This window comes from Octopus sinensis, linkage group LG9 (assembly GCF_006345805.1).
Source record: "Octopus sinensis linkage group LG9, ASM634580v1, whole genome shotgun sequence".
Classification (NCBI taxonomy): domain Eukaryota; kingdom Metazoa; phylum Mollusca; class Cephalopoda; order Octopoda; family Octopodidae; genus Octopus; species Octopus sinensis.
Genome location: NC_043005.1, coordinates 56,921,437 through 56,947,851, shown reverse-complemented (window position 1 = coordinate 56,947,851; position 26,415 = coordinate 56,921,437). Strand labels below are relative to the sequence as shown.

The 26,415-nt window shown below is 34.6% G+C and overlaps 1 protein-coding gene across 5 annotated transcripts in view; it reads right to left on the bottom strand.

The window, feature by feature from the left end:
• Window positions 1–26,415, bottom strand: part of LOC115215523 (serine/threonine-protein phosphatase 1 regulatory subunit 10) — a 157,209-nt gene that overhangs the window by 119,143 nt on the left and 11,651 nt on the right. For all 5 annotated transcript variants that reach the window (XM_029784699.2, XM_029784700.2, XM_036505984.1 and 2 more), the window contains 2 exons: window positions 14,115–14,191; window positions 9,781–9,881 (listed from right to left, as the gene is read on the bottom strand). In XM_029784699.2, the coding sequence (XP_029640559.1) occupies window positions 9,781–9,872 (92 nt within the window). In that variant the 5' untranslated portion in view covers window positions 9,873–9,881; window positions 14,115–14,191. The remainder of the gene's footprint in view (window positions 1–9,780; window positions 9,882–14,114; window positions 14,192–26,415) is intronic.

Genomic DNA, 26,415 nt, shown 5'->3' with positions numbered 1-26,415 from the left:
CGACTGTCCTGCCGATAACAAAAAGAATTATTATTTGGGTAGTAAGTTGACAGAACATTAGAAAAAATGTCTTGCAACATCCCCCCACCCTCCGACTCTTAGCATTCAAATCAAGCTGAAGTTGATTTTGCCTTTCATCCTTTCAAGGTCAATAAAATAAAGTTCCAAGTGAGCACTGTGGTCAATGTAATTGACCAGGCACCTCCCTCAAAAATTGCTGGCCTTGAGACAAAATTTGAAATCAACATTTTAATTATTATTATTGTGATAAAAGGTGGTGAGCTGGCAGAATTGTTAGTGCACTAGATAAAATGCTTAGTGGCATTTCATCTGTCTCTACATTCTGAGATCAAATTCTGCCAAGGTTGATTCTGCCTTCCATCTTTTCAGCTCTGATGAAATAAGTATCAGTTGAGCACTGGTCCTCCTCCCGCTAAATTTCAAACCATGTGCCTATAACAAAAAGGATTGTTATTATGGTGATCTGGCAGAATCATTAGTATATCAGACAAAATGCTAAGCAGTATTTTGTCTGTCTCTATATTCAGAGTTCAAATTCCACCAAGTTCAACTTCACCTTCCATCATTTCAGAGTCAATAAAATAAGTACCAGTTGAGTAGTGGGAGTGAATGTAATCAATAGTCCGTTCCCCAATAATATTTCAGGCCTTCTGTCTATAGTAGAAAGGATTATTATAATTATTAAGGGGGCTAAACATAGAAGGGACAAACAAGGACAGACAAAGGAATTAAGACAATTACATTGACCCCAGTGCATAACTGGTACTTATTATTATTGATGCTACCGCAGCTGTTTTACTTATGGCATATCAAAATGCCTAAGAACAAGATTGGCAAGAAAATAATTTTTGGTTTTTTAGTGTGAAATAAAAGTCATTTTTTTCTTCATATAATGAATGAACTTTAATCAATTATATATTTTCCATTTTCTTTGATGACCTTTGGCAACTTCATGATTCCACGCTCATAGAACTTCAGGTCCTTACCCAAAAACTGAAGCAGGCGTGATTTCAGGTCATCATCATGAATGAAAGTTTTACCATTCAAAGAATTTTGTAAACTTCGAAATAAATGGTAATCCTATGGTGCAAGGTTAGGGCTGTATGGTGGATGTGACATCACTTCCCAACCAAGCTCCAATAATTTTTCACAAGTTAGCAAAGATGTGTGTGGTCTAGTGTTGTCATGGTGGAACATGATTCTTTTACAATTTGCCAATTCTGGCAGTTTTTGATTGCTCCTCCAGTTTCATTAGTTGTCAACAGTAAATATCTGAAATGATTGTTTGGTTCCTTAGAAGCTGCTCAAAATACACAACACCTTTGTAATCCCATCAAATTGACAGCATGACATTTTTTTGATGCAATTCAGCTTTCAATGTGATTTGTGCTGGTTCATTACACTTGGACAATTGGGTCGATTTCATTGTGTTTGGGATGCATATCGCAAATATTGATTTGTTGTATTAAGTGAACGCATTTCTTTCAATTTATGCGGAACCCAAATATTGAGCTTCTTAACATGTCCAAGAGATTTTAAGCGATTTTCAATTGTTGTGTGTCATACATTTAACCTCTCTACAATCTCTTGCACAGTTATATGACAATCAGATTCAATTATGGCTTTAATTTGGTCATAATCAACTTCAGTTGGTCATCTTTGAGTGAAAAATCTCCAGAATGGAATATTTTAAATCATTTCTGACATGTACATTCTATTAAGCAATCAAACCATAAACTTCACACATCTCTTGTGAACCTCATCAGCTTTCTTGCCTTTACGGAAATAAAAAGCAAAATATGGCGAAAATGTCTATCTTTGCACTCCATGTTAAAATTAACACTGAACTAACAGTTGTAAACAAAATTACATGCAATTTGCTTCTACAGTAAGCTAAAGGTAATGGCTATCAAATGTCAAAAGGAAAAAATCATAACATTGACAAAAGTCATTCAAAAAGATCATAACTCTAAATGCGTAAAACAAAATTACTTTCTTGCCAACCAAACATAATATATCCAGGGAAGGTGCAGGTGGCTAAAATGTCAAATGTAATTTGTAACCTCTTCACTTGTTCTAATTTTTATAGAATTTTTCATGGCTTGATTATCTCCCTAATTTTACCAGTGAGGAGTGGATGCTTATCATATTAAATATGTTAACAATAAGTTCAATTGTTTTACATGCAAATAGTATATCTGAGTAATTAGCCTAAGTGAGATATTTTCTTTTTTAACTATGCTAATTTTCACACATATTTGTTGCACAATATATCGTATCACAGGCTGGTTTCTTCTATGCCACAGTATATTCAGACAGTCAGTGAAACAAAAGAGCATCAACCAAGCACTGACTACCATTCCTCACTCTGCAATACTATTCAATTTTTGACCAACTTTATTGTATTTTTGATCTTCGGGTACTACAGTTTAATATTTTAATGATCCCTGCATGGAAATCATTAATGTTAGCTTCTATCAAAAAATGCTACAAAGAGATCAGTTTAAATTTAGGGAGCCATATGCAACTGAAATTTTATTGTTCTAATTTAAATTACAACATTCATTTTTTGCATAAAGCTCAAGCTTTCTGAGATGCACTTGTGTGTGTGTTTACACACACATTTCCTTTAACTAGAAAATGTATCGTTTATATCTTTCCAAACATGAAGCTTTATCCAAATAGGAACTGAAGTTAATAATTTCTAAGCTAGAGACATCTTATGTAAGATAACAAGAAAGCGAAAGTTGTGACATTCATAGCTATTTTACAGTAAACTAACAAAAGTAACTAAAATGGATGTATGCATGATCATGAATACATCCATTTTTCCACACTTGCATGGGTCCAACAATCCGAGGCAGATTTTCTATGGTCAAAAACTTTTTTTACCACCAACCCACATCTGTCCCCAAGGAAGGTAACACAAGGAGGTACCCAAGAGTAACTGGAAACATTCTCTGTGAGACAAGCCCATTATAGTTCAAGCTACCATCGCAAAAAGCCACTTCATACAACTCTCAGGTATCAGTCTGCTGAGTGGCATTGTCTAGTGTGGTTGTACTGCCATGTGGTGCATCTTTGTTTTGTAGTGCTTTTTCCCTGTTCGTAGATTTTTGAAATGGCTGAAATGAAGGATCAGCATGCTTCTGTGAAATTCTGTTTTCTGCTGGGGAAAAAGGCAGCCAAAACAGTTGTCATGCTTCAAACAGCTTACAAAGATGCTGCCATGAGTAAAACAAGTTCACAAGTGGTTTTCACACTTTAGGAATGGTAACTTGTTGCTTGAAGACCAACCTTGTTCAGAGTGTCCATTGACCTCCCAAGCGAATGAAAACATTATAAAAATTCATGAATTGATCTTGGAGGAACATTGCCAAACAATTGACAAACTTGTTGATATGACTGGTATATCCTGGAGCACCTGCCAATGAATTTTGAGCGAGGAATTGTGAATGAAAAGAGTTGCAACAAAATTTGTGCCTCCCTTACTCACAGATCAAGGGCAGTCATAACTGAATGTGCGTTGTGAACTGAAAGAACAGTTGGAAATTGATCAGGACCTTTTTCCAAAGATCATCACTGGTGACAAAAGCTGGTGCCATGGAATTTGCAGATGTGGAAGAGGTGAAGGAAAAGGCATCACTTTGCAAGAGTTCCATCACTGCTTCAAATGGTGGAAAACGTGTCTGGACTGATGGATTGCTTCAAATGGAGAATACTTTGGAGGTGATAAAAGTGTAAACATGTAAAACTGAGAGTGAATAAAATAATATCGCAAAATACTGGTTTCTTTTGTGCACTTCCTTGTACTTCTCTTTGGCCAAACATGCTTCTACAGAAGATTGGAAACAAAGGACACCACTTGTATGACAGTGCTGTTCACTTATACTATCATGCAATGTCGAGACAAAGTGACACAAAACAAACACACACACACAACAGGCTTCTTTCGGTTTCCCTCTACTAAATCCACTTAACCAAATTACACATGGTACTAACATTACAGAACAAGTAAACCAATCCTAATGCATACCATTTTCTTCAGAAAATGGTCAGCAAACAGCATATTATGAATTCAAAATCTCAACACCAACACAAATATAAATAGAAATCAAAATGACACTATATATATATATATATACACACACACACACACACATGCATATATTTATCAAGGACAAATAAACCCATTTCCAACTTCAGACATTAAGAATGGAAATTAAGATACAAAGATATGTGGCAGATAACAATAGGTAGCCATTGATTATTATTTAGGTCCAAAGTTTTTAGATAAACAAATGAGCCAGTGAAATAATCAAATTACTTAAAAGGCAACATACAGTCAATACAAAATATACAACTGATTACTGCTGTACTTTACTAGTGTCTATTTGCAACATTTAACAAACATTTGCCATGTTTACAATACAATATTTCATTAAAATCCACCAAGACCTCTAATGTCAGTTAAACAATATCTTAATCCATTTTTACTACTGCTATTACATTAAGTGTCTAATTTATTAGAACATACCAAATGCATTCTACCCACATTTAAAATTTTCTATTGTGTTTACAACTGCTTTCATCTTCACCATTAAACCCTGGTATCAAACACCCCATGAACTACCAATTTCTAAAATAAGATTCTACTTTTAATATATAAGACCCCTTTCCCAACTTATTTTCAAATTCCGCTTTTACCAATCCCTTTACTTTCCTTATAACTACAATCTAAAATCTGAACAGAATTCACATATTTTCTTTTCTTTTTTTTTTTTAGTAGAACAAGCAGAAAAGGAACAGCAGTGCCCATAACCCTTTCCAGAGCCTTCATGAATGGTGAGATAAAAACAGGAAGTTATCCTCAGAGATCTGGCCCAAATTCTTACAACAGCTAACAACATTCCACGGGCAAGGTGATGTTAAATCTGGCAACAGATCACATCAATCATCGAAGAACAGAAACTCCCACAGACTTCCACAGAATTTCTGTCTACCAAATTTCATTCACAGGGGTTTGGCTGAGCTAAGGTTAGGGTGAAAAACACTTGCCATAAGTCCCAAGCAGTAGGATAAAATCGAACTACAATTTTTAACAAACATTTGTTAGGACTGATCCTCAATACTTCATCAATGTCTACTAAGTCTTCTAGTATCTATCAAGCAATATCCTGATCCTGTAATTGCAAAGTAAACTTCTTCACCAAACAACGATGCCTTCACTAGTTAGGAGAAGAAACAGAGCTCATCACTTCAAGAGAAAAGAAACCTTAAACATAAAAACAAAACAAATATCACAACAAAAACAAAAATGAAGTGCTCAATATTGAAGTTAAATTTCCTTCGTTAAATTCAATTACTAGCTTTAAACTGGGAACCATATATGTTTAAATTTTAGGACAGGATCAACTGTATTAAAGATGAGATAACCTTGCTCATGCACTCAAGTTTGACCCTAAACTGTTACATCTGACACTTAGTGCTGGACCAATGGGAAATTCTGAAACATTCTATCAACTATCTTCGTTCTAGATCATAACGAAAGCAGTTAGACAACAGAAAAATGGAACAATAAATCTTACATTCAAGACAGGTTTCATACTGAAGTTTTCAAATTATTTTTTTGTTTTCTTTCTTTTTTGTTAATATATCTTTAGAGCAAAAACTTAAATTGTTACACAGTTGTACCCTTAATAACAATACATTAGCTATTATTTGTATTGAGTCAAAACGAATTAAACTCAATCAAGAAGGCTGTTACATAAGAATAACTAATAAACAATTACGACAGAATTAAACAAAATCTAGCAAACCAGGTTCATGCAAAGCTTATATATTCAACTTAGTTGAAACTGCGAATCACCAACTATACGGTGGTTCTGATATCTATCTCACTGAACACTCAAGACAACAGACACATAATGGTGATAGCAGGCAGTGGAGAGTTAACAGTTGCAGTCATCAACATGTGAACATGTTTGACATCTCAATTTTGAAACGGAACATTTTTGTTAAGTTAGTTGCCTAATCATAAACATTATATATTTATATGTACATAATATTTTAAGAAACCAAAGAGTAGAAACAGGAAAATTTTCTATTCTAGTACTTATAGGTTACATCTAAACAATTATCCTTTTAATGCATTAAGATTTGCAACAACTCGAGTCAATAAAATGCTAACGTGATTGAAAAGTCTGCAATATATACCCTAGTCAATTTAGCAGTAAATATTTTAATCATCATCACCTTTATCAAGGTAATAGTGATAAAGTAAGATAAAACTAGCTCAGTTAACAGAGAGAACTTGAAAATTTGGAAGATTTGTGTTTTATGTGAATAACATATGTTCCAGTTAACAGAGTGCTGAGCACAAGTTTTCTCTTAGATATCTAAGAGAAAACTTGTGCTCAGTACAAGTAACAGAAAAGAAGTTTCAAGGGGAAATAGTTCTGGAAAGGCCACAGTTATCTCCCTTGATATCGATCGCTTTTTTTGTTTTCTATTTTTGTTGGTGTTTTTTATTTTTTTTTTTTACACTTTTCATCTCGTTTCAATCATGGACTGCGGTCATGCTGGGACACCACCTTGAAAGCAATAGTCGAACAAACTGACTCCTGCACTTGTCTTTCAAGTCTGGTACTGATTCTATGAGCGTCTTTAGCCGAAACACTAAATGACGGGGATGTAAACAGACGAGCACCAATTCTCAAGTGGTGGGGAGGGAACTCACACACATTTGTAAACAACAGGCTTCCACACAGTTTCCGAATTCATCCACAAGACAGTAGTTTGTCCAGGTTTATAGTAGAAGACACTTGTCAAATGTGCCACACAGTGAGACTGAACCGAAAACCACATAGTTGCAAGACAAGTTTCTTGAGAACACAGTCATGCCTGCACAAATACTTTTAGTTCTTCTCTAGATGTCTAAAAATCTGGCCATCACTCACAACCTTTTTTTTTCTTGTTATCCATGCTTGAACTCCTTTTGTCATATTTTTAGTTTCATCTCATACTTCTTGTCTTTACTTCACTCTTTCTCACTTTCCCATTCACCTATTTTTCATATACTTCCTCTCACCCTCCTTTTCTTATACTTTAATCCATCCTTCCTCTCACTCTTCCTCTACCTACCTCTCACCTTTTATGAAGCTGTTTCTAAACTAAAGTTAGTAACACTTTTATACGAAAGGCCCCCAGAGACATCTACATTGGTCAGCAGCCAAGTAACACACTCTGATCGTTGACAGAGTGGCTAACCGGCTTCCATGCCGGTGGCACATAAAAGGCACCATTCAAGTGTGATCGTTACCAGCTTCACCTTACTGGCAATTGTGCCCCGTGCTAGTAGGATGCTAAGAGCACCATCCATGCATGATCGTTGCCAGAGAGGCTAACTGGCTTCCGTGCTGGTGGCATGTAGGAGGCACCATTCAAGGAGGATCGTTACCAGCATCGCCTTACTGGCACCTGTGCCATTGGCATGTGTAAAAGATTCGAGCAAGGTCACTGCCAGTACCGCCTGACTGGACCCCGTGCCGGCGGCATGTAAAAGCAGCCACTACACTCTCGGAGTGGTTGGCGTTAGGAAGGGCATCCAGCTATAGAAACTCTGCAAGATCAAGATTGGAGCCTGGTGCAGCCATCTGGTTCGTCAGCCCACAGTCAAACCGTCCAACCCATGCTAGCATGGAAAGCGGATGTTAAACGATGATGATGAGTGTATCAGTGAATTTTAATGCTTGACAAGGTTCAGTGAGCCACAGGGCTGCAGCGAGCTCCAATGTCAGCTTTGGCATGGTTTCTATGACTGGATGTCAACCATTTTGCAGTGTACTTGGTACTTTTTTTTTTCATGTTACCAGCACTAGTGAGGTCTTTAAGTAACTTACAAGACAAGAAAAGAACAAGAAAAACGAAAAAGCCTATCAACATGTATCTATGATCTAGTGACACATCTACATATGTCAGTGTCCTAGTAATTTATCTATATGTGTCTGCAGCCAAGCAACACATCTATGTATATCAGTTATCTAGTAGGCATCACCTTTACTATCTTCAGTTGAGGAATAAAGGTTTTTAGTTCATACCCAGTCTATTATAATGTAAATATCCAGGAACAAGACACCTGGTAACAATTAGCAACTTAACTAATCAAAACAGAGTGAATGTATATTAAAACACATTTTCATCTTGGAATAATGTTAATTAGTTGTCTGAAAAATTATAATTGTATTAAGAAATAATCTCGGTCATTTAAGTACTGAAGCCAGTATCAAAAATTTATTGTAAAAGATAGCAGCAGCAGAATAACATCCAGGTATATTACACTACTGACCACCAGTGTCAAATATTGAAATTTTCCTTTTGCTATTATGTAACACTATACACAAGACCTTTTACTACTTACTCAAATACACCTGGCAGAAAAATTAGAGGTTACTCATACGAAAAAACAGAAATCCAGCTTTAAATATTCTTAATATTCAAAAGCTTGGACTTGTAAAAGAAATTAAGTTATCAAACTTATATAAGCATGTAAAAAAATGAATGTTATATTGAAAAAAAATTTACAAAATTTTATCTTCGTTTGTTTTAAACATCAATAAACTTTAAGAAACAGCAAGGTAAAAAAAAAATCATTTAAAAGAATTCTACCAACAATGCTTAAGTATAACCTAATACAGATAGTTGGATATATAAACAAGCCTTAGTAAATACTTAATACAGACAATCTTAGCACTGTCACAACTTATCTAACTATAAAGCAGAATCTTAAAACTGTCAGTAAGGCTAAAGTTAGACAAACTCAGACATTTCAAATTTAGAACATCAGTACTAGAACTAGGCTATAATATACACTACAGATGCTTACTTCAGACCATAATCCTAACTTTTCAAAGCACTAATTAAGCAGAATGACAGTAACTATCCACTGTCACTCAATAGGAATAGCTGAAACTGAAGAAACACCTCATCCTGTTTTTTCTGACATCATAAAATAGAAAGCTGAATGTATGGTGTATGTATGTAAAACATCTAAATTTGAGGTAGTTAAACTACAGTTTCTTTTAAAAATTTTAAAAACAGATAAATAGAATTTGTTACTCTGTTCACTGAAAAATAAAGGAGATTGTGTGAGTAGAAAGTATACAATGTACTTACATATGTTCAAAGTTCCAGAGTAAAAAGCTTAAAAACTGTAGTTTAACCACTTCAAATTTCTTTTTAGTTTTCTAATATATGTTTTGCTGTGTGTACATACTAATTAATTATATACTTGCACAATTTCTTCATTTTGAATTTGCTTTATATCAGATTCCTGGCACTAATAATGACAGCTAATTCCTTTCAATGTATTCCTTTATTTGTAATCATTACCGTGTATGGTAAAAACATATCTAACACCACGATAAGAAGCCATTATGTCAATTTCTTTTTCTATTACACCTGTCTCATAAGACAGGTGTAGAAATAACAGTAAACATTCACAAGAAAAGGGCACAGAATTAAAGGGCAAATTTTTGGGACAAAAAATTCTTTCACAGAAGAAACAACTACTAAATTCTTAACTCTTTTCAATCCACACGAGTTAGTGATAGCCATCCCAAAAGTCCATCATCAGAGATAACACCCATCTCGTGAGACAGTGTAGTAGTAAAAATTTACCAATATTACAAATAATACATGTCAACTATCTCAAACATTCAAGCACACATGTCCTTAAATATAAATTTAACTATCACTTACCTAGCTATGGTTACAGCCTCCTCCTCTCCTTTTATACCACCATTCTGGCACAACAGAGGAGCCATACCTTTTAAAATCTTGAAAGGATCCATGGTTGACACCTGAAATATTTAGATGAAACACAAATTAAGAAGGTAGTTTCAGACAGAGAGAAAACATTTAAATTCTTTCGTTTATTTGGCATGGAAAAAACAAGCATTCATTTAGTAAATGTGTTTTTCACACTAGCAAAGATTGGATAGCAGCTATTTCAGGCAGCATTTTATGGTTAGATACCTAACCCTGACACCACCTTTTGCATGATTTTCAAATGAGAAATTTTTTTTTTTTAATAATTCACTGGTCTTGGAAAGTGCAGAATGAAGCAGTCATAATGTGAATATATCACTGTTTCATACGCACACATTTTTTTTATGTGCCACCAGCCACTAGTGCCAGTAGCACAAAGAAAAAAGCACCCAGCACACATTTTGAAGTGGCTTGATGTTAGAAAGAACCACCAGCCATAGAAACCATGTCAAGGCTGACATGGATCACGGTGCAGCCCTGTGGCTCACTGGATCCCATCAATTTGTCCAATATTGCCAACTGATGAAAAATGATGATGCCAGCTGTCCAACCCATGCTGGCATGGACAACGGACGTTAAATGATGATATATACACACTCATGCACACACACACACAAGCATATGCAGGCATGACTGTGTGGTTCACAAGCTTGCTTTCCAGCCAAATCAGAAACTGTCAATTAGTAGTTGTTCTAGCTACTCTGTTTTAGTTAGTCTGCAAAACTAGAGTTCTTCAGAAACTAGGTGAGATGAATGAAGTCCATGTTCTGTTTAAATTCTTGCAAGGTCAAAGATGAAAGTAGCTTGAAAGAAATGTCCTTCATAGGGTGTTCTTGTCCACCTGTTTGTTTTACGTCCATTTTCCTTGGATGGTATATGTTGGAATATTGGAGGAATTGATTTTACAACAGGACGTTCTTCTTGTCATAAACTTTACAAGTAATATAAATTTTATTCTATTACTTCATAGAGATTCATGTCATATCGCTCACCAGGAATATAAGTATGACAACACTATTTTTTGTGGGTTTTTATTTTTACTTAATCACACACAGAGAAACAGAAACGACAATTTTCTAAAAACACAAACATTCATTTACTTGTTTTTTAGCTGCAGCCTTGCTGGAGCACTGCCTTAAAAAGTTTTAGTCAAACAAATCAACCCCAGGACTTATTGTTTGTAAGCCTAGTACTTAATCTATCGGTCTCTTTCGTTGAACCGCTAAGTTACAGGGACATAACCACACCTGATTCTGTTGTCAAGTGGTGGCAGTGGGGACAAACACGCATATATATCATCATCATCATCATCGTTTAACGTCCATTCTCCATGCTAATATATATAAACAGGCTTCTTTCAGTTTCCATCTACGAAATCCACTTACAAGGCTTTGGTTGGCCCAAGGCTATTGTAAAAGACACTTGCTCAAGGTGCCACTTAATGGGACTAAGCCTAGAACCATGTGATTGGGAAGCAAGCTTCTTACCACACAGTCACACCTGTACCTGTGTATAAAAAATAGGCCAACCTATGCCAGCATGGACAATGGATGTTAAGTGATGATGATGATGGTGTGGATTCAGAGAATCATGCAGCTATCACAGCAAGCTCCTCATTTGGACTAGGCTTAACAGTCCACATAGTAATCAATAACAATGTAGTGTCACACAATGTGTCCATGTAACTAAAAATACAGAAAATCTGAGTAATAAGTTATTCACTGAGGAATATATATATATAATATAGTCAGGAAACACGAGATGTAAAGATAAATCTATCTATCCATATGATTGTAGCTGTTTCATAACCTTCTTCGTGTATTAATTTCAGTATGAAAAAATTAAATGGACATGTTTGCATTGATATGTATATTCAGCATTAGACAATACAATCTGATGAGTTAGCTTTATTAATGTATTAATTTGTGAACATGAAACTTAATTGTATAATGCTGAGCATCCTTATTGATGCAAACATTTATAATATTTTGCATACTGAAATTAATATTATATGAAAATTACAAAATGGGTGTAATCATAGAGAAGTCAGATGGATAAATAAGTTTATCTTTACCCCTTATACCTCCTGACAATGCTTTATATATATAGTCTACATTAGAAGAATACATATTGAGACATTGTTGTATAACCAGATGTCCTTGTTGCTAACCCGTAAGTTTTTCAAGAGAGTTTTCTTTCCTATCTTTAAAAGTTCAGAGCTACCAGAAACTTTGTTGACCAAGAAATGTTAACTAACAACACTATCCACTGATAAGAAAAATGTAAGCATTTACACAGACACACATATGGGCTTCCAAGCAGTTTCATCAATGAATTCTGCTCACAAGGGCTTAAGCTATTGTAGAAAACACTTGCTCAGGTACCACACAATCAGACAGAAAATAACACTGTGTGGTCACAAAGCAAACTTCTTTAGTCATGCTTGTGCCTATAGGCATAGGAATGATAAGAGCAGGGTTTATTAACTGAACTTAGAAGATATGAGTATCTAGTCAGCAATTTCAAGAAGAGTAGAGACCATTGTGTTAGAAAGAGAACAGAGATAAGCATCACTCTAGTGAAAATTGAAAAATGATAGGTATTGTGAAAACACACCTCATAGATAGATGACAAATACAAAAAAAAAGAGAGAGAAGTTTAAGGCTTTCAACATAGAAAGGTTTTAATGACAAGACTCCACACACTTTCACCTTCCTCTAATCCATTCTTAGTAGTGGCATCCTCACATCATTCTAACATCTAAATTAAACACATGAATCTTATACATCTTTTATCTATAACTCTATCTTGTTCCTATGACATCTTTAAGATTCAACATTCTATGATCTAAGTCTGTGTATTTAACCTCAGTTATCATTACCACCACCACCTACCAGCACACATCAATTTTTAGCCAGTATATCTTATGATGGGTAAGCAGGTATTTTAGATGAGTGATAACCGTACCCTGCAATTATGGGCTGCCCTTTGGCAAAGCATAGCACCTATTCAACCACTTTGCCAAGGATACAGCAAAGTCATGGAACAGCAACAGGGCAGATTTTGAAGAGGCAGTGGAAGAGCCCAACTGAGCCAACAGTGCTTCTTACATTGATCATGAGTGGAAGAATCCAATAAAATCAATGGTCAGGATCACCTAAGCTCTATCAAGAGAGTAACTGCAATGTATCCGTAGAGACAGCATCCATGTTTGTGTAATCAGCTAATGAAAGATTCACTATGACTCATGCTCCCAATTCATATATGGATAATAGAATTGGGTGGTGACAGTCATGAGAACCTGTGCAAGTAGCACAACTGAATGATGGTGATGTCTTACAAATTCTTTTTACATGTCCATGCCAACATCCCCTCACCTGCATAAATCAATATCTTCAATAATAAATGGTTAATATTCATTTCTATGATAGTTATGAATTTGGGAAATGGATACCATTAATTAGATTAATCCTAGTACTTAACTGGTGCTTACTTTATGGAACCCAGAATAAAAGATTATGTCAACCTCAGCAGCATTTCAACTAAAAATGTTATAAGGCAGTAACAAAATAACCATTAGGCATTTTGCCCAAAGCTTTAATTATTCTGCCATTCCATAAAGAACACTGCTACAGTGACAAGTCAGTAGAAAAGTTTTAGTGAAATAAACTGTACAGTATTTAATTTATTAGATGAACATTCTGATTTAAAATCCATTTAGGATTGACTTTACTTCCATTCCTTCAAAGTTGATAAAATAAGTAACAAAAAATATATCAGGTCTCCTTCCCTGATAAAAATTTGGTTTTGTGTCTAATTAAGAAATCGAGATCTAGAATTTCACCAATTTAGAAAAATGACCTATAAGTGATCTTCAGGCCTCATTTGCTATTGATCCTTCTATGGAAACTTTTTCACAGTTGTCTACAATCCTAAATTCTTTAGGGAGGGTATCAAAAATGAAGAAGCCTTTCTACAACTACATTTAACATGAGAACATGAGGCAGTCTTTAAAACCTTTGACATTTTTCATTTTAGAATTGCCTCCTCTTACTCTTCTCTTTACACTGCTTCCTTACAATGCTAAACTGCACTCACTTCTCAGAAGGAAATCTCATGTAGCTTCTGGATTTATGCCCAATGTCTTAGGACAGAATACTCCAGATTAAAAAAAAAAAGGTCACTAGGGATATCAGCTACATTTGTAGAGAACTGATGGTGGGAAAACTCAACGACCAGAAGTAAGAAAACATTTGTATACATACCTTCAACTTTTCTTCTCTTCATAAGTGAGCAAGAAATGACAAGATGTAGATTCTCTGTCCATCAATTTTTATCAAAACTAAAAGGAGAAAAAAAAAAGATTTAGTCAACTTTTTTTATTAAAGTTTTATATTCATTTTTGTATAAGTGAAAAAATGTGCATAATTCTGGGCATTTAATTAGATATTGTCAAAATAATTCATTATCCTTACAATTGGCTACTCTTATAACCATTTCAAGATAAAGATTCCTCCAACAGAAAATCTTTTAATATGAGAAAGGGATTAGAAAAAAGTATGAAGGCAATAGCTTTTTCAGGTCTATGAGTAATACAGCATCATGAGGTATACTTGGGCCTTGTTGAAAATACTGAAGTACTCTAAACATTGCTTTCAAAAGCATTTACTGGCCCTAATAATTTGATCTACAAACATGGACAAGCCAAGAAAAAAAGGTTATTGAAGAACAAGTAACCAGAGGCATTAATATTCTTTATTTAGATTGCTCCAATGCTTACCAGATAGCGGTTAATATTTCTGTTTTCCATTCCCTTAGTGCCAACTTGTATTCTTTAATACATCTATTTATCTATTCTAGCATAGAAGGAATGGTTCTGCAAACTTAGGAGAAATCAATTTGGAAAACAGCTGAGCCCAATGTTTTCGAAGTTGAATGACAAGTATTAACCCTTCTGTTAAAATACAGTTTTTCTTTCAATTAATTTTTTAAATAATGAGGAATATAGTAAAATAACTATAATTATTAAGCAGACCTTTGGAACATAATTTGACATGAAAATTTTAATAGCAAGTTTTAATTTAGATCACTTTAAAACCCAGAGCCTGTAACATTAAATGAAGATAGTCTTGGCTGATTTGGTCTCAAAAGGGTTAAACATGACACTATGAATGAGGTAAGCCATATGCTCTACAAAGACATGATCTATAAATATAGCGATCTTTAAATGCTTGTTTATACACAGTAACATTACAACATTAAAATCGATAAACCACAACAAGATTTATTTATATCCCCTGTAACTTCGCAGTTCAGCAAAAGAGACCAATAGATCAGCAAAAGAGACCAATAGAATAAGTACTAGACTTAAAAAAAAATAAAGGGGCAATTCATTCAACTAAAAATTCTTTAAGGCTGTGCCCCAGCATGGCCACAGTCTGAAACAAGTAGAAGAAAAGAGTTACAAAGGAAAAAAACTAGCCTGGGCAGAAACGGGTGATGGACTTTGTTCATAAAAATACAATATTTACAAAAGACAGATTTGTAACTCAAAGAAAGAGGAAGGTTTAATGCTCTAAAGAAATAAGGTATATTGACAGGACTACCAACTCATTTATCTTTGAGGACACCAGCTTGAACTCATTGAATTTACTAATAATCTTTTAACTTTACCTCAATGTACAATCATATGCCTCAGACAGCCCAAACAATCACAAATATATTCATATCTAAATATCCCTCCCATCTAATACCTTTTCAAGTGATTGAAATGAGGATGTCTTTCACCATACTGTGCCAGAAATCTCTGCCTGTCAACAAATCTTTCTTAATGTCAGCAACGTAGGACCCAAAGCATTTGAAGTTACTGCCAACAGTGGAACAGATTAGGTAGCTTTCATCTTCGTTGATGGTCATAAACATCAATTTCCATACTAGATCCAACACTTCAACATCAATTTCCATACTAGATCCAACACTTCAACATCAATTTCCATGCTAGGTCCAAATTCTGTGTGGGTGTGTCAACCACTTCCTCAATCAGTGAGGCAGATTAACCCTTTAGCATTCAGTTTATTTTGTCAAATGTAATACTTTTTCAATCACATTGTATTTAATTAACTATGTATTATCTCATAGCTTTGAAATTGTGATATGATTGTACATTTTTAGAATAGCATTGGAGGGTAGGTATGGTATGCTGCATCTGACCAGTGTGAACATAGGACAGGTAGTATATTTGGGCCAGATAAGGCCGGTTTAAATCCAAACCACTTTATCCATATCAAAGATTCATGTTGATCAACAAAGACTTTGCTTTGTAACACTATACAGAGAATTCATTTACTACAATTAAATCTTAATTTATAACATTGGTAATATGTGTCTTTTTACATCCACATGACATATAAACTCACTTAACCTTTTTGGTACCAACCTATTTGAGACCCATTTATGGTTCCAATACAAACCCTGACATTTCAAAGTGTTCATATTGAAATTGGTAAGAAGCTTGCTTCCCAAACTCATGGATCCAGGTTCAGCCTCACTGTGTGGCACCTTGGGTCAAAGCCTTGTGAGTGGATTTGGTAGACAGAAACTGAAAAAATCCCATTGTGTGTGTGTGTGTGTACATGTCCCACCACAGCTTGACAATCAGTGTTGGTATTTTTATGTCCCCATAACTTGACAGTTCAGAAAAATAGACCAATAGAATGAGTACTATGCTTTGAAAAAAAGCAATGGGGTTGATTTGTTTGACTAAATTTTTTCAAGGCAGTGCCCCACATGGCCACAGTCTAAAGACTGAAACAAGTAAAAGATAAACTCTTTAAATGTGCTCTAAGCACTTACTGAATATGATGAAGCTAATAAATTTCCAAGACCTATCCAAATTCTCAATTATTTTCAAAATTAATACAGAGGAAGTATATTTCACTAACATATGGTCATACAAATGTTAATGTTACAGAAACAGTAGTCAATAGAAATTTCAATATATATATATATATATATATATTTGCAAGCACTTGGTGACCCTGTCAGTGCAGGTGCCACTTAAAAGCACCCAGTCCACTCTGATGAGTGGTTGATGTCAGGAAAGGCATCCAGCTGTAAAAATCCTGCCAAAACAGTCACAAAAGTCTAATGCAGGCTTCAGCCTGGCCAGCTCTTGTGAAACCATCCTGCCCATACTAGCATAAAAGACAGACATTAAATGATGTTTGACATATATATATATATATATTTATGGAAGCCACTCTAGTAGTAATTTTGGGGTTGTTTATGTTGCAATGAGGAAGTTATCTAAACTTGTGGATTACAATTCTTTTAGTAACAATTTACACAATCCTACATCATAAAATATCAGCCTGAAAACTTAAAACAATGTAGAAAATTATTCTTATAGGCACAGGCATGGCTATTTGTAAGAAGTTTGCTTCCTAGCTACATGGTCTGGGGTTCAGTCCTACTGAGTGGCACCTTGAGCAAGTGTCTACACTAGAGCCCCCGGCCAACCAAGACCTTGTGAGCAGATTTGGTGGACAGAAACTGAAAGAAGCCAGTTGTATGTGTGTGTGTGACTGTCACCACCACTACTTGACAACTGGTATTAGTTTGTTTACATCCTTATAACTTAGCAATTTAGTATGATAGAATAAGTAAAAGACTTTAAAAAGATAAAGTGTTAGGGTTGATTTGTTCAACTAAAACTCTTCAAGGTGGTTCCAATGACTAACAAGTAAAAGAAATATAAGAAAAAGATATAACTATATAGCTACTAATTAAAGTGCAAAATTTCTTGTAAATCTACACCAGTGCTCCACAACTGGTGTGCCATTAGACGATACTAGGGGTGTAACCTGAATATAATATTTTTCCCCTATACTTTTAGTTATATTTTTAGTTCAAGCTTCCTCTTTAGAAGTAATCTAATTAAAGCCGTCCATAAAAATTTCGAGTTAACTTACTTCCAAATACCAGCTTAATTTGACAGTTATTTTGCTAAATTCTTCAATATTTTCCAAATTATTTGAAACAAAGGCAGTGTATTTTAACAGAAATATGCTGCCAAATGGATTATAACTTTTAATTCCATAAAGAAATACCAGCTATTTCAATGAAGTTGACTAACAAAACATCCTACCAAAAATCTGGAAATGTTTAGCCAGACCGCTTGATATAACCCAACTAACATCTATGGTTAAAGCACCACAAGACATTATAATTTAACCTGCTAGTTTTTATCTATGCCCTGCTACACCAATAGATGTTCATTTACCCATGAAAAATCAATCTTCTACATTTTCTCAAGGTGTCAAAATTATGCCAAGCAAAATTATATAAGTGACTTCAGAATGGAGCAACCAGGATAAAGATTAGGGTGAGTATCTAAGAAAGCATAATCTTGTTCTTCAATAAAGTTTAGAAGGATTCAAAGAATTAAACTGAAAGAAAGGAAACTTGAATGCTGCATGCTACAGCAAAAGCAGCTCATCAAGTAAAGACAATAACACACAATAAAAACTGACGCAAGATAGAAAGGATGTTTTAGTTTAATATCAAAAAACCATTCTAATGACAGTGCCATAACAAAATGTGCCTGGCTCATGAAATAACTTCTGTTATTTATATAATTTATATATATTTATATAAAGTTATATAATATATAATTATATAGTTATATAATATATAATTATATAATAACTTTGCCGTTATTCTGATTACTAAGGTAGACTGAAGATTAAAACAGAGTGGAAGAAATAGTGACAGAGAGTGAGACATGAGTTTCAAGCTGTAATTTTGGTTGCCTGAAAGCTCAGAGAGATTGAAACCCCAGTAATAACAAGATCCTCACTTTGACCCTTTAGCATTCAGATTACTTTGTCAAATCTTATGTTTATTTATTCACATTGTTTTAAATTAATCATGTGTTATCTCATAACTTCAAGATTTCAATGATGTAATTGTTAATTTTTAGAATAACATTGTGGGAATATAAACAGGCAGAATATGTTGGCCAGATATAGCTGGTTTGAATGCAAAAAGGTTAAATATCTATATGAACAAAGTCTACACCATGGATTGTGTACTATCTTCTTTTTTTCAATTCACTAAGTAATACCTGGGAATAACATATCAAAAAAGCAAGTATAACACTTGTGACCTTTTGCAAGAACATGAGACTGATGAGAGTAAATTGGTCTCAGACTGGAAACCTGACCTAAATGTTTGCAAGAATACCTTCTTGTTTAAGTATACCAGCTAAATGCATATTTACATTTACATAGTTTTTTTTACTAGTGTGGTGGAGGCGCAATGGCCCAGTGGTTAGGGCAGCGGACTCGCGGTCATAGGATCGCGGTTTCGATTCCCAGACCTGGCGTTGTGAGTGTTTATTGAGCGAAAACACCTAAAGCTCCACGAGACTCCGGCAGGGGATGGTGGTGATCCCTGCTGTACTCTTTCACCACAACTTTCTCTCACTCTTACTTCCTGTTTCTGTTGTACCTGTATTTCAAAGGGCCGGCCTTGTCACTCTCTTTGTCACGCTGAATATCCCCGAGAACTACGTTAAGGGTACACGTGTCTGTGGAGTGCTCAGCCACTTACACGTTAATTTCACGAGCAGGCTGTTCCGTTGATTCGGATCAACCGGAACCCTCGTCGTCGTAACCGACGGAGTGCTTCCATTTACTAGTGTCTATCTTTCAACTGCAGTCATGCCAGAACCTAGTTTGTTAGGGTTTTCAGCAGTATATTGACCTCGTCTTTGAATAGTACTTGTTTTGCCCATCTTCTTATAAACTAAAGCTAGACAGAGTCAATCTTTGTGCAAATACCAGCAGTTTGGTAATCTAAATGTGTGTGTGTGTGTTTGAATAACATTTCATTTCAACATCCACTTTCCCATGATTGCACGAGTCATATTTCCCACGACCCAATGCCTTTCATGTTACCAAGCAAGATAGTAGTTCCCCCATGGCCACACATGTTCTCATAAGATACTGGAAATGAATGACAGCACTTTAATAGTAACAATCATTTGCAACTATATGCAAGGTCAAGACAAGGAGAAGACTTTGGTCAGCCCAAGGCTATAATAAAAGACACTTGCCCAAAGTGCCAAGCAATAGGACTGAACCCGGAACCATGTAATTGGAAAGCAAACTTCTCATCACACATCCATGCCTGCACAGCTCAGTCAGCAGAGCATCAGACTTTTAACGGTTGATACACATGTGCACAACCATATATTTACACAAACACATATATAAATGTGTGTGTGTGTGCATTATATATAGATAGACAGATAGTGAGAATTTACAAAAAAACAAAAGACGAAGATAGGTGTGTTAACAACAAACAGCTATATTAGTTTCACGCTCGGAAAGTGAGAAAGTTTTTTTACATTTCGAGCCTATGCTCTTTGACAGAAAGGAACAGGGAGAGAAAATAAGACAGGTTTCGTGGCTAGCAATCTATCATGGCAAATAGACAGACAAACATATGTGCGTGTATGTGTATGCGTGTGTGTATATATATATATAAACATATATATATAAAATATTGTTTTTTCTTTCGAAAAAGTTTTTTTTTTTTTACACAATTGCTAGGAAGTGCTGAGGTCAAACCCGAGACGTCAGACTTGGTATAAGAAGAAACAAAAATTTAGATAATCATTCTATATTTATGATTTACATCAAGACAAGGAACATATCCCTATATTATTTAGGGTGGAAATAAGTTATAGGAGGTAAAAATGTACGTGAAAAGGATAAATAAATAAAAGTTGATATAGCAATTAAAAATAATTTTAAATTTAAGGTTAAAAAAATGAATTAAGTATTAAAAGTTGTAAGATACATCGGCAGTTGAGAAATCCTAATAATGGATGTAAAAGTTTAGAGGAGTTCCGAAGAAATGTTATAGAGCGTTATATGAATTGCATAACCCTCTATAAACATTTCTTTGGAACTTTTAAATCCATAATTAGGATTACTTACTACTACCAATGTATCTTACAACTTTTAATACTTAATTTTTTTAACCTTAAATTTAAAATATATCAACCTTTATTTATTCTTTTCACATACATTTTTACCTCCTTATAACTTATTTCTATCCTAAATAATAAATGGATATGTTCCTTGTCTTGATGTAAATTTGTTATATGTAAATCATAAATATAGAATGATTATCTAAATTTTTGTCTCTTCTTATACCAAATTATATAATATATATATATATATATAACAGAGGCTCCTGCACACTTTCCACCACCAAATATCACAAGTTTTGGTAAAAATGAAGGCTAATGTAAAGGACATTAAAACTACTGAGTTTCATTTCCATTTCTCATATTTTGAACAATGTAAAAGGAAAACCTCAGCTTTGAATAAATGAATTTCACATATATCGCTGAATGTTTTTCCTCCCATTGTCAAGTAAAACACTGAGAAAAAGAGAGATTTGTGCACACAGGAAACCTTATATATTATAAATTTTTCCCATTTCTTTATTAGTCCTTGATATTTTACTAGGAATAAGCATCCAAGGTTCATTGATGTTCTTAGACTTTTTCACTGTCTTGTGGATGAACTAACATTTAGTTGCCTTTGTTATTATCATTTTATAATCAAGAATCATGTGATGGTCATTATCACCAGATTGGATATTTATTTCAACCAGGAACTAATCCTAGTTTGTTACAAGGGTGCCATGTATGTGTGTTAAATAACATTGGCATTAATGACCATCTAGTTTTTTGTGTGGAGGGAAATTATGTATATCATGGTTATGCTTGTTGATCAGCAAAATGTGTAATGCTGGTGTGGTACAGACGAACTGAGAGATAAACCAGGTATAAGAGGAATCAATTGTAGTATACAACAATGTATTGGAACAGATGTGATGCAGATTATGAATGATAGATGGGTTAAGATATACCAAGATAACATATTTGAAAAAGAAGACTAAGGAAGATATTGGCAGCAGTTGTAAATGCTAATCTCAGACTGTTGAGCCTCATAAAAAAATTTACAAAAAAAAAAACAAACAGCAAGTTACTGTGATGGAAAGAGCACTCCAACTCATGCAAGCATAGAAAAGCAAACATAAATATTATGATGATGCTGTTTCCTAGTAAGGTAATAGAAAAATCATTAATAAAATATATCAGAGTACAGTAGAATATTTAATAATAATGATTTCCAATGGTTCAAGGCCAGAAGTTTTGACAAAGTGAGGGCAGAGTATTCCTTTGATAATAAATTTGATTCTATTCTCAGTATATCTGTCGTTCTTAAACATGCTTTAAATAACATCATTATCTACATATAAACATATATATATATTCGCACACATACACACTCCTACACCATATATTGGACTGTATGAGAACAAATTCAACACTAGTAATTAAACTATAAATCCACCTTTTGACAAACTGACAAAAGAAACAGCATAGCATTATCAATATTACTAACTTCAATAAGATGGCTAGTTGGCACAATCGTTAGCAGCAGTATTTCATCCATCTTTACATTCTGAGTTTAAATTCCGCCCCAAAATCAACTTTGACTTTCATCTTTTCAGGGTCGATAAAATAAGTACCAGTCATGCACTGGGGTCAACATAAACAACTTACTCCTTCCTCCAAATGTGTTGGCCTTGTGCCAAAATTTGAAACCAATATTACTAACTTCAATATCACTTTGGGCATATTGCACTTCAGCAAGTACATACACTGCAATGGGTGCCTCTGTAGCCTCTATCATGATGAGTGAATGAAATCTCTGTAATGAAATAAAAACCATCTTCCCCAAATCAGCAAACATGCTTAACCCTTTAGTACTCAGATTATTCTGTCAAATATAGTGCTTATATATTCACTGTTTCGAATTAACCATGCATTATCTTGTAACTTTAAGATTTCAATGTTCTTATTCACTTTTAGAATAACATTATGAGGTAGGTGCGAGAGGCCAAATCTGGCTGGTTTGAAAATAGAACAGGTAGAATATTTAGGCCAGATATGGCTAAAGGGTTAAATAAAGTAAAACAAAGTAGAAATATCTATTGTGAACACCAGTAAGTTCTACTTTCCACTGTTCTGTCTTTCATTAAATAGAACACTATATATTTTCTGAGCTCTGGCCAGTCCTGTGCTACCAGGACATTTTGAGTTGTGTGAACATACCTGCTTAATGATGGAGAAATTAATTATTTCTCTAAATACTTTATTTAAAAATTAAGGCTAAAGCAATACATGTCCATGTGTGAAGGTACCACTAAGGTGCTGCACTATCACATTATTATTTTGAACACAGCTTCACCATTCATTCAAATAGTATTACTCCTCTCCTCTCACTCAGATTTGTCATTAGATAAAACACATTATTTGATTCAGTCGGTTTAATTGAAAATTGAGCCACACCACTCCCACTTCAGCTGAATAAAAAGGAAGGAATGTCCAGCTCTAAACATTCTCCAAAAATTCTCACAAAATATTTCAAATTTGCAAAACAAACCATACCATATAAATGTAAAGATAAACACAACAGTACTTTTCATATGAATGTGCACACACACACACATACTTTGGCTGCTAAGTATTTTTACTTAGCTATAACAGGCTAATCCAAAACTAAACAACAATTACAGTTGTGCTAAGGAAGGGAGTTTAGTTTGGTGCAAGAACTCAAAAGTCCAACTAATTATCTTCTTTGCTTAAGTAAAAGCTATTTTATGTATAAATGTTTCATGTAATTACAGTCTTTTCTTTTGAAAGCTTTCTGGAACCATGATTTCAATTGGCTCTTTTCACCTACCAGTGATGCATCAAGTCACCTGCCATATATATATATCATCAACATCATCATTTCACATGTTTTCCATGCTGGCATGGGTTGGATGGTTTGACAGGCGCTAGCCAGCTGCAGGCTCCAAGTCCATTCTGGCAATGGTTTCTAAGGGTTGACGCCCTTCCTAATGCCAACCACTTTATAGTGTATATTGGGTGCATTTTAAGTGGAACTGGCATAGGAATTTTTACATGGCACAGGCACGTTTATGTGTGTATATATATATATATATATATATACACACACACACACACACACATATATATACACAAATAGTTACATATACATATATATATATATATATACACACACACACATATACATACACACATCCACATATGTATATATAGATACACACATATCATCATCATCATTGAACGTCTGTTGTCCATGCTGGCATGGATTGGATGGTCTTATCAGGAGAGGGGTTGCACCAGACTCAAAGGTCATAGGCGCTGCTCCTTATTCTAAACCCAGTAAGTAAAAAAAAGGTTTTAATAACTACATCTGGCAAACAGAGAACCAAGTTATCTCAATGAGTTGCTCCAATCCTTAGAGATACTATCAGTCAGTCACATTTATGATTCATAAACAGCTTAGAACATTAATATAGTTTTACAGTTTGCTGTATTTCAAAAGCAAAACAACTCAAATCACTACTAAAGGCTATGTTCTCTGTCTAATTTTTTGTAACCACCAAGTAGGACTTTCAATGCAATGAGTAAAAATATTTTAGAATCAAATGAGCAGCAGCCAAATTTTTTAGGCAGCTCATCAGGTATACATTTGTAAATTAAAATGATTGGCAACATTTTATGTGCACAGCACCAACACAGTGGTTGTACAATTGTGCAGCTTAAATGGAACATTGGCCATAGGACTTCCTGCTTTTATCCATGTATCACTAACTAGATAACAAACACCCTATACTAAACACACTTTGCTTAGCAATCCCTATACTAAAACATTTCCATGGCCCTGTACCCTGTTTAAAAATGAATTCCTCTACAATTCCAATGGCACAAATCCAAACTTCCTATCACTGAACATATTGAATATTCACAAGTGGATGTTTACGACAATCATCATCATGGGGCAGACACAATCTTAGGTAGATTTTTCTACAGCAAGATGCTCTTTATGTTACAAGCCCTTGCCTGTTTCCAAGGAAAGTAATATTTCAGCTGGTCATTTGGACAATAAACAGTTCACCGGCTGGACATGTTTTTGTAACAGACTTTAGACAATGACAGCATTGGTATGGATGGTGACTGTGTTTTTTATGAAAGTGCAAGCATCAAGACAAGGAGAAACCAGAAATACCTATGTATCTTGACCCATCTACCAGTTTAACTCAAAAAGAATTGGTCAGGCTGAGGCTACACTAGAGGATGTCTATCTGCAGTACCACACAGTGTGAACAAGCTCTTAACTACATGGTTCTAGACTGAATTCATTAACAACACAGCCAATAATCATAATAGAGCATTATTCTAAAAATACCTATCACCTCTCACCAAATTAAAATAACTAATGGAAGATAATATATATAGAAAATAGCAACACTAGGTTTAAATAGTGCTAGGCTGCTAAACATTCTCCTATGAAGCTCAAGGAATTGAACAGAATCCATCTCATCATCTCAATTGAATGGCATGACTCACTTGAATCTTCAAGAGCAAGCAACAAAGTAGAAGATAAAACATACTTTGACTATGAGTCAACAACACACGCACACTGATTAAACACTAAGCATACGGCAGAGTACCACAAACAGACTGCAGTACACACAGCAGCACACTGAGGGTGCTGAAACTGTGGACTTCCAAGCAAACATTCAACCAGATATTTCCAGGACAGAGATTTTGCTTAATCATAGATGATTAGAACTAATTAATTAATTAATTAATTACACAAAGCTATTAGAAGTGTTGATTAATGATAAGAGATTACATGAATTTCTAATTCTTCATTAGTCACAAGAGTTCTCTTCATTAATAGATAATTACCAAAGTCAATAGGGTACTTAGTACATAAAAAAAGCATCAGTTAAATGGTAGTTATAATCATTGTCAGTATTATCATTTTATGTCCATTTTCTATGCTGATATGAACTGGACAGCAAATACTTGCTGAAGAAGATTATGTCACTTTTAGGTTTCAAAACTTCTGGGAACCATCTGAGAACACTTGCACCACTTTATTTTATTTTTTTTAGCAGCTTCATCATAGGAAAAATAATATCACCTACGACCTTTGTAAGGCATTTGAAACTAGTGGAAGAAAAGGCATAAGAGACTCTAACCTATCAACTGCTATAATAGGAAAAAAAACAATGTGAAAATACTGAGTTATCCTCAGGTCAAAGACCTGGTCTTCATGTACCAAGGATAATGCAGTTGTAGTGGTTATATGATGGTGTTAAATCAGCAACAGATTACATAAACATTTAAATTTACCAAGAAGAAAAAATTAATTATAGGATATCCTGACATACACACACAGTTGTACAAAATATATGTCCACTCTTCCATGCTTGCATAGGTCAGACAAAGTTTATTGAAGCAGATTTTGCAATAGCCAGATGCCCTTCCTGCAACAGCTATGATGCCCTTACAAGTTTCCAAGCAAGATAATATTTTCCTATGCCCAAATATGGTTTCACAGGATCATGGAAATAAATGAAATTCATTTACAAATC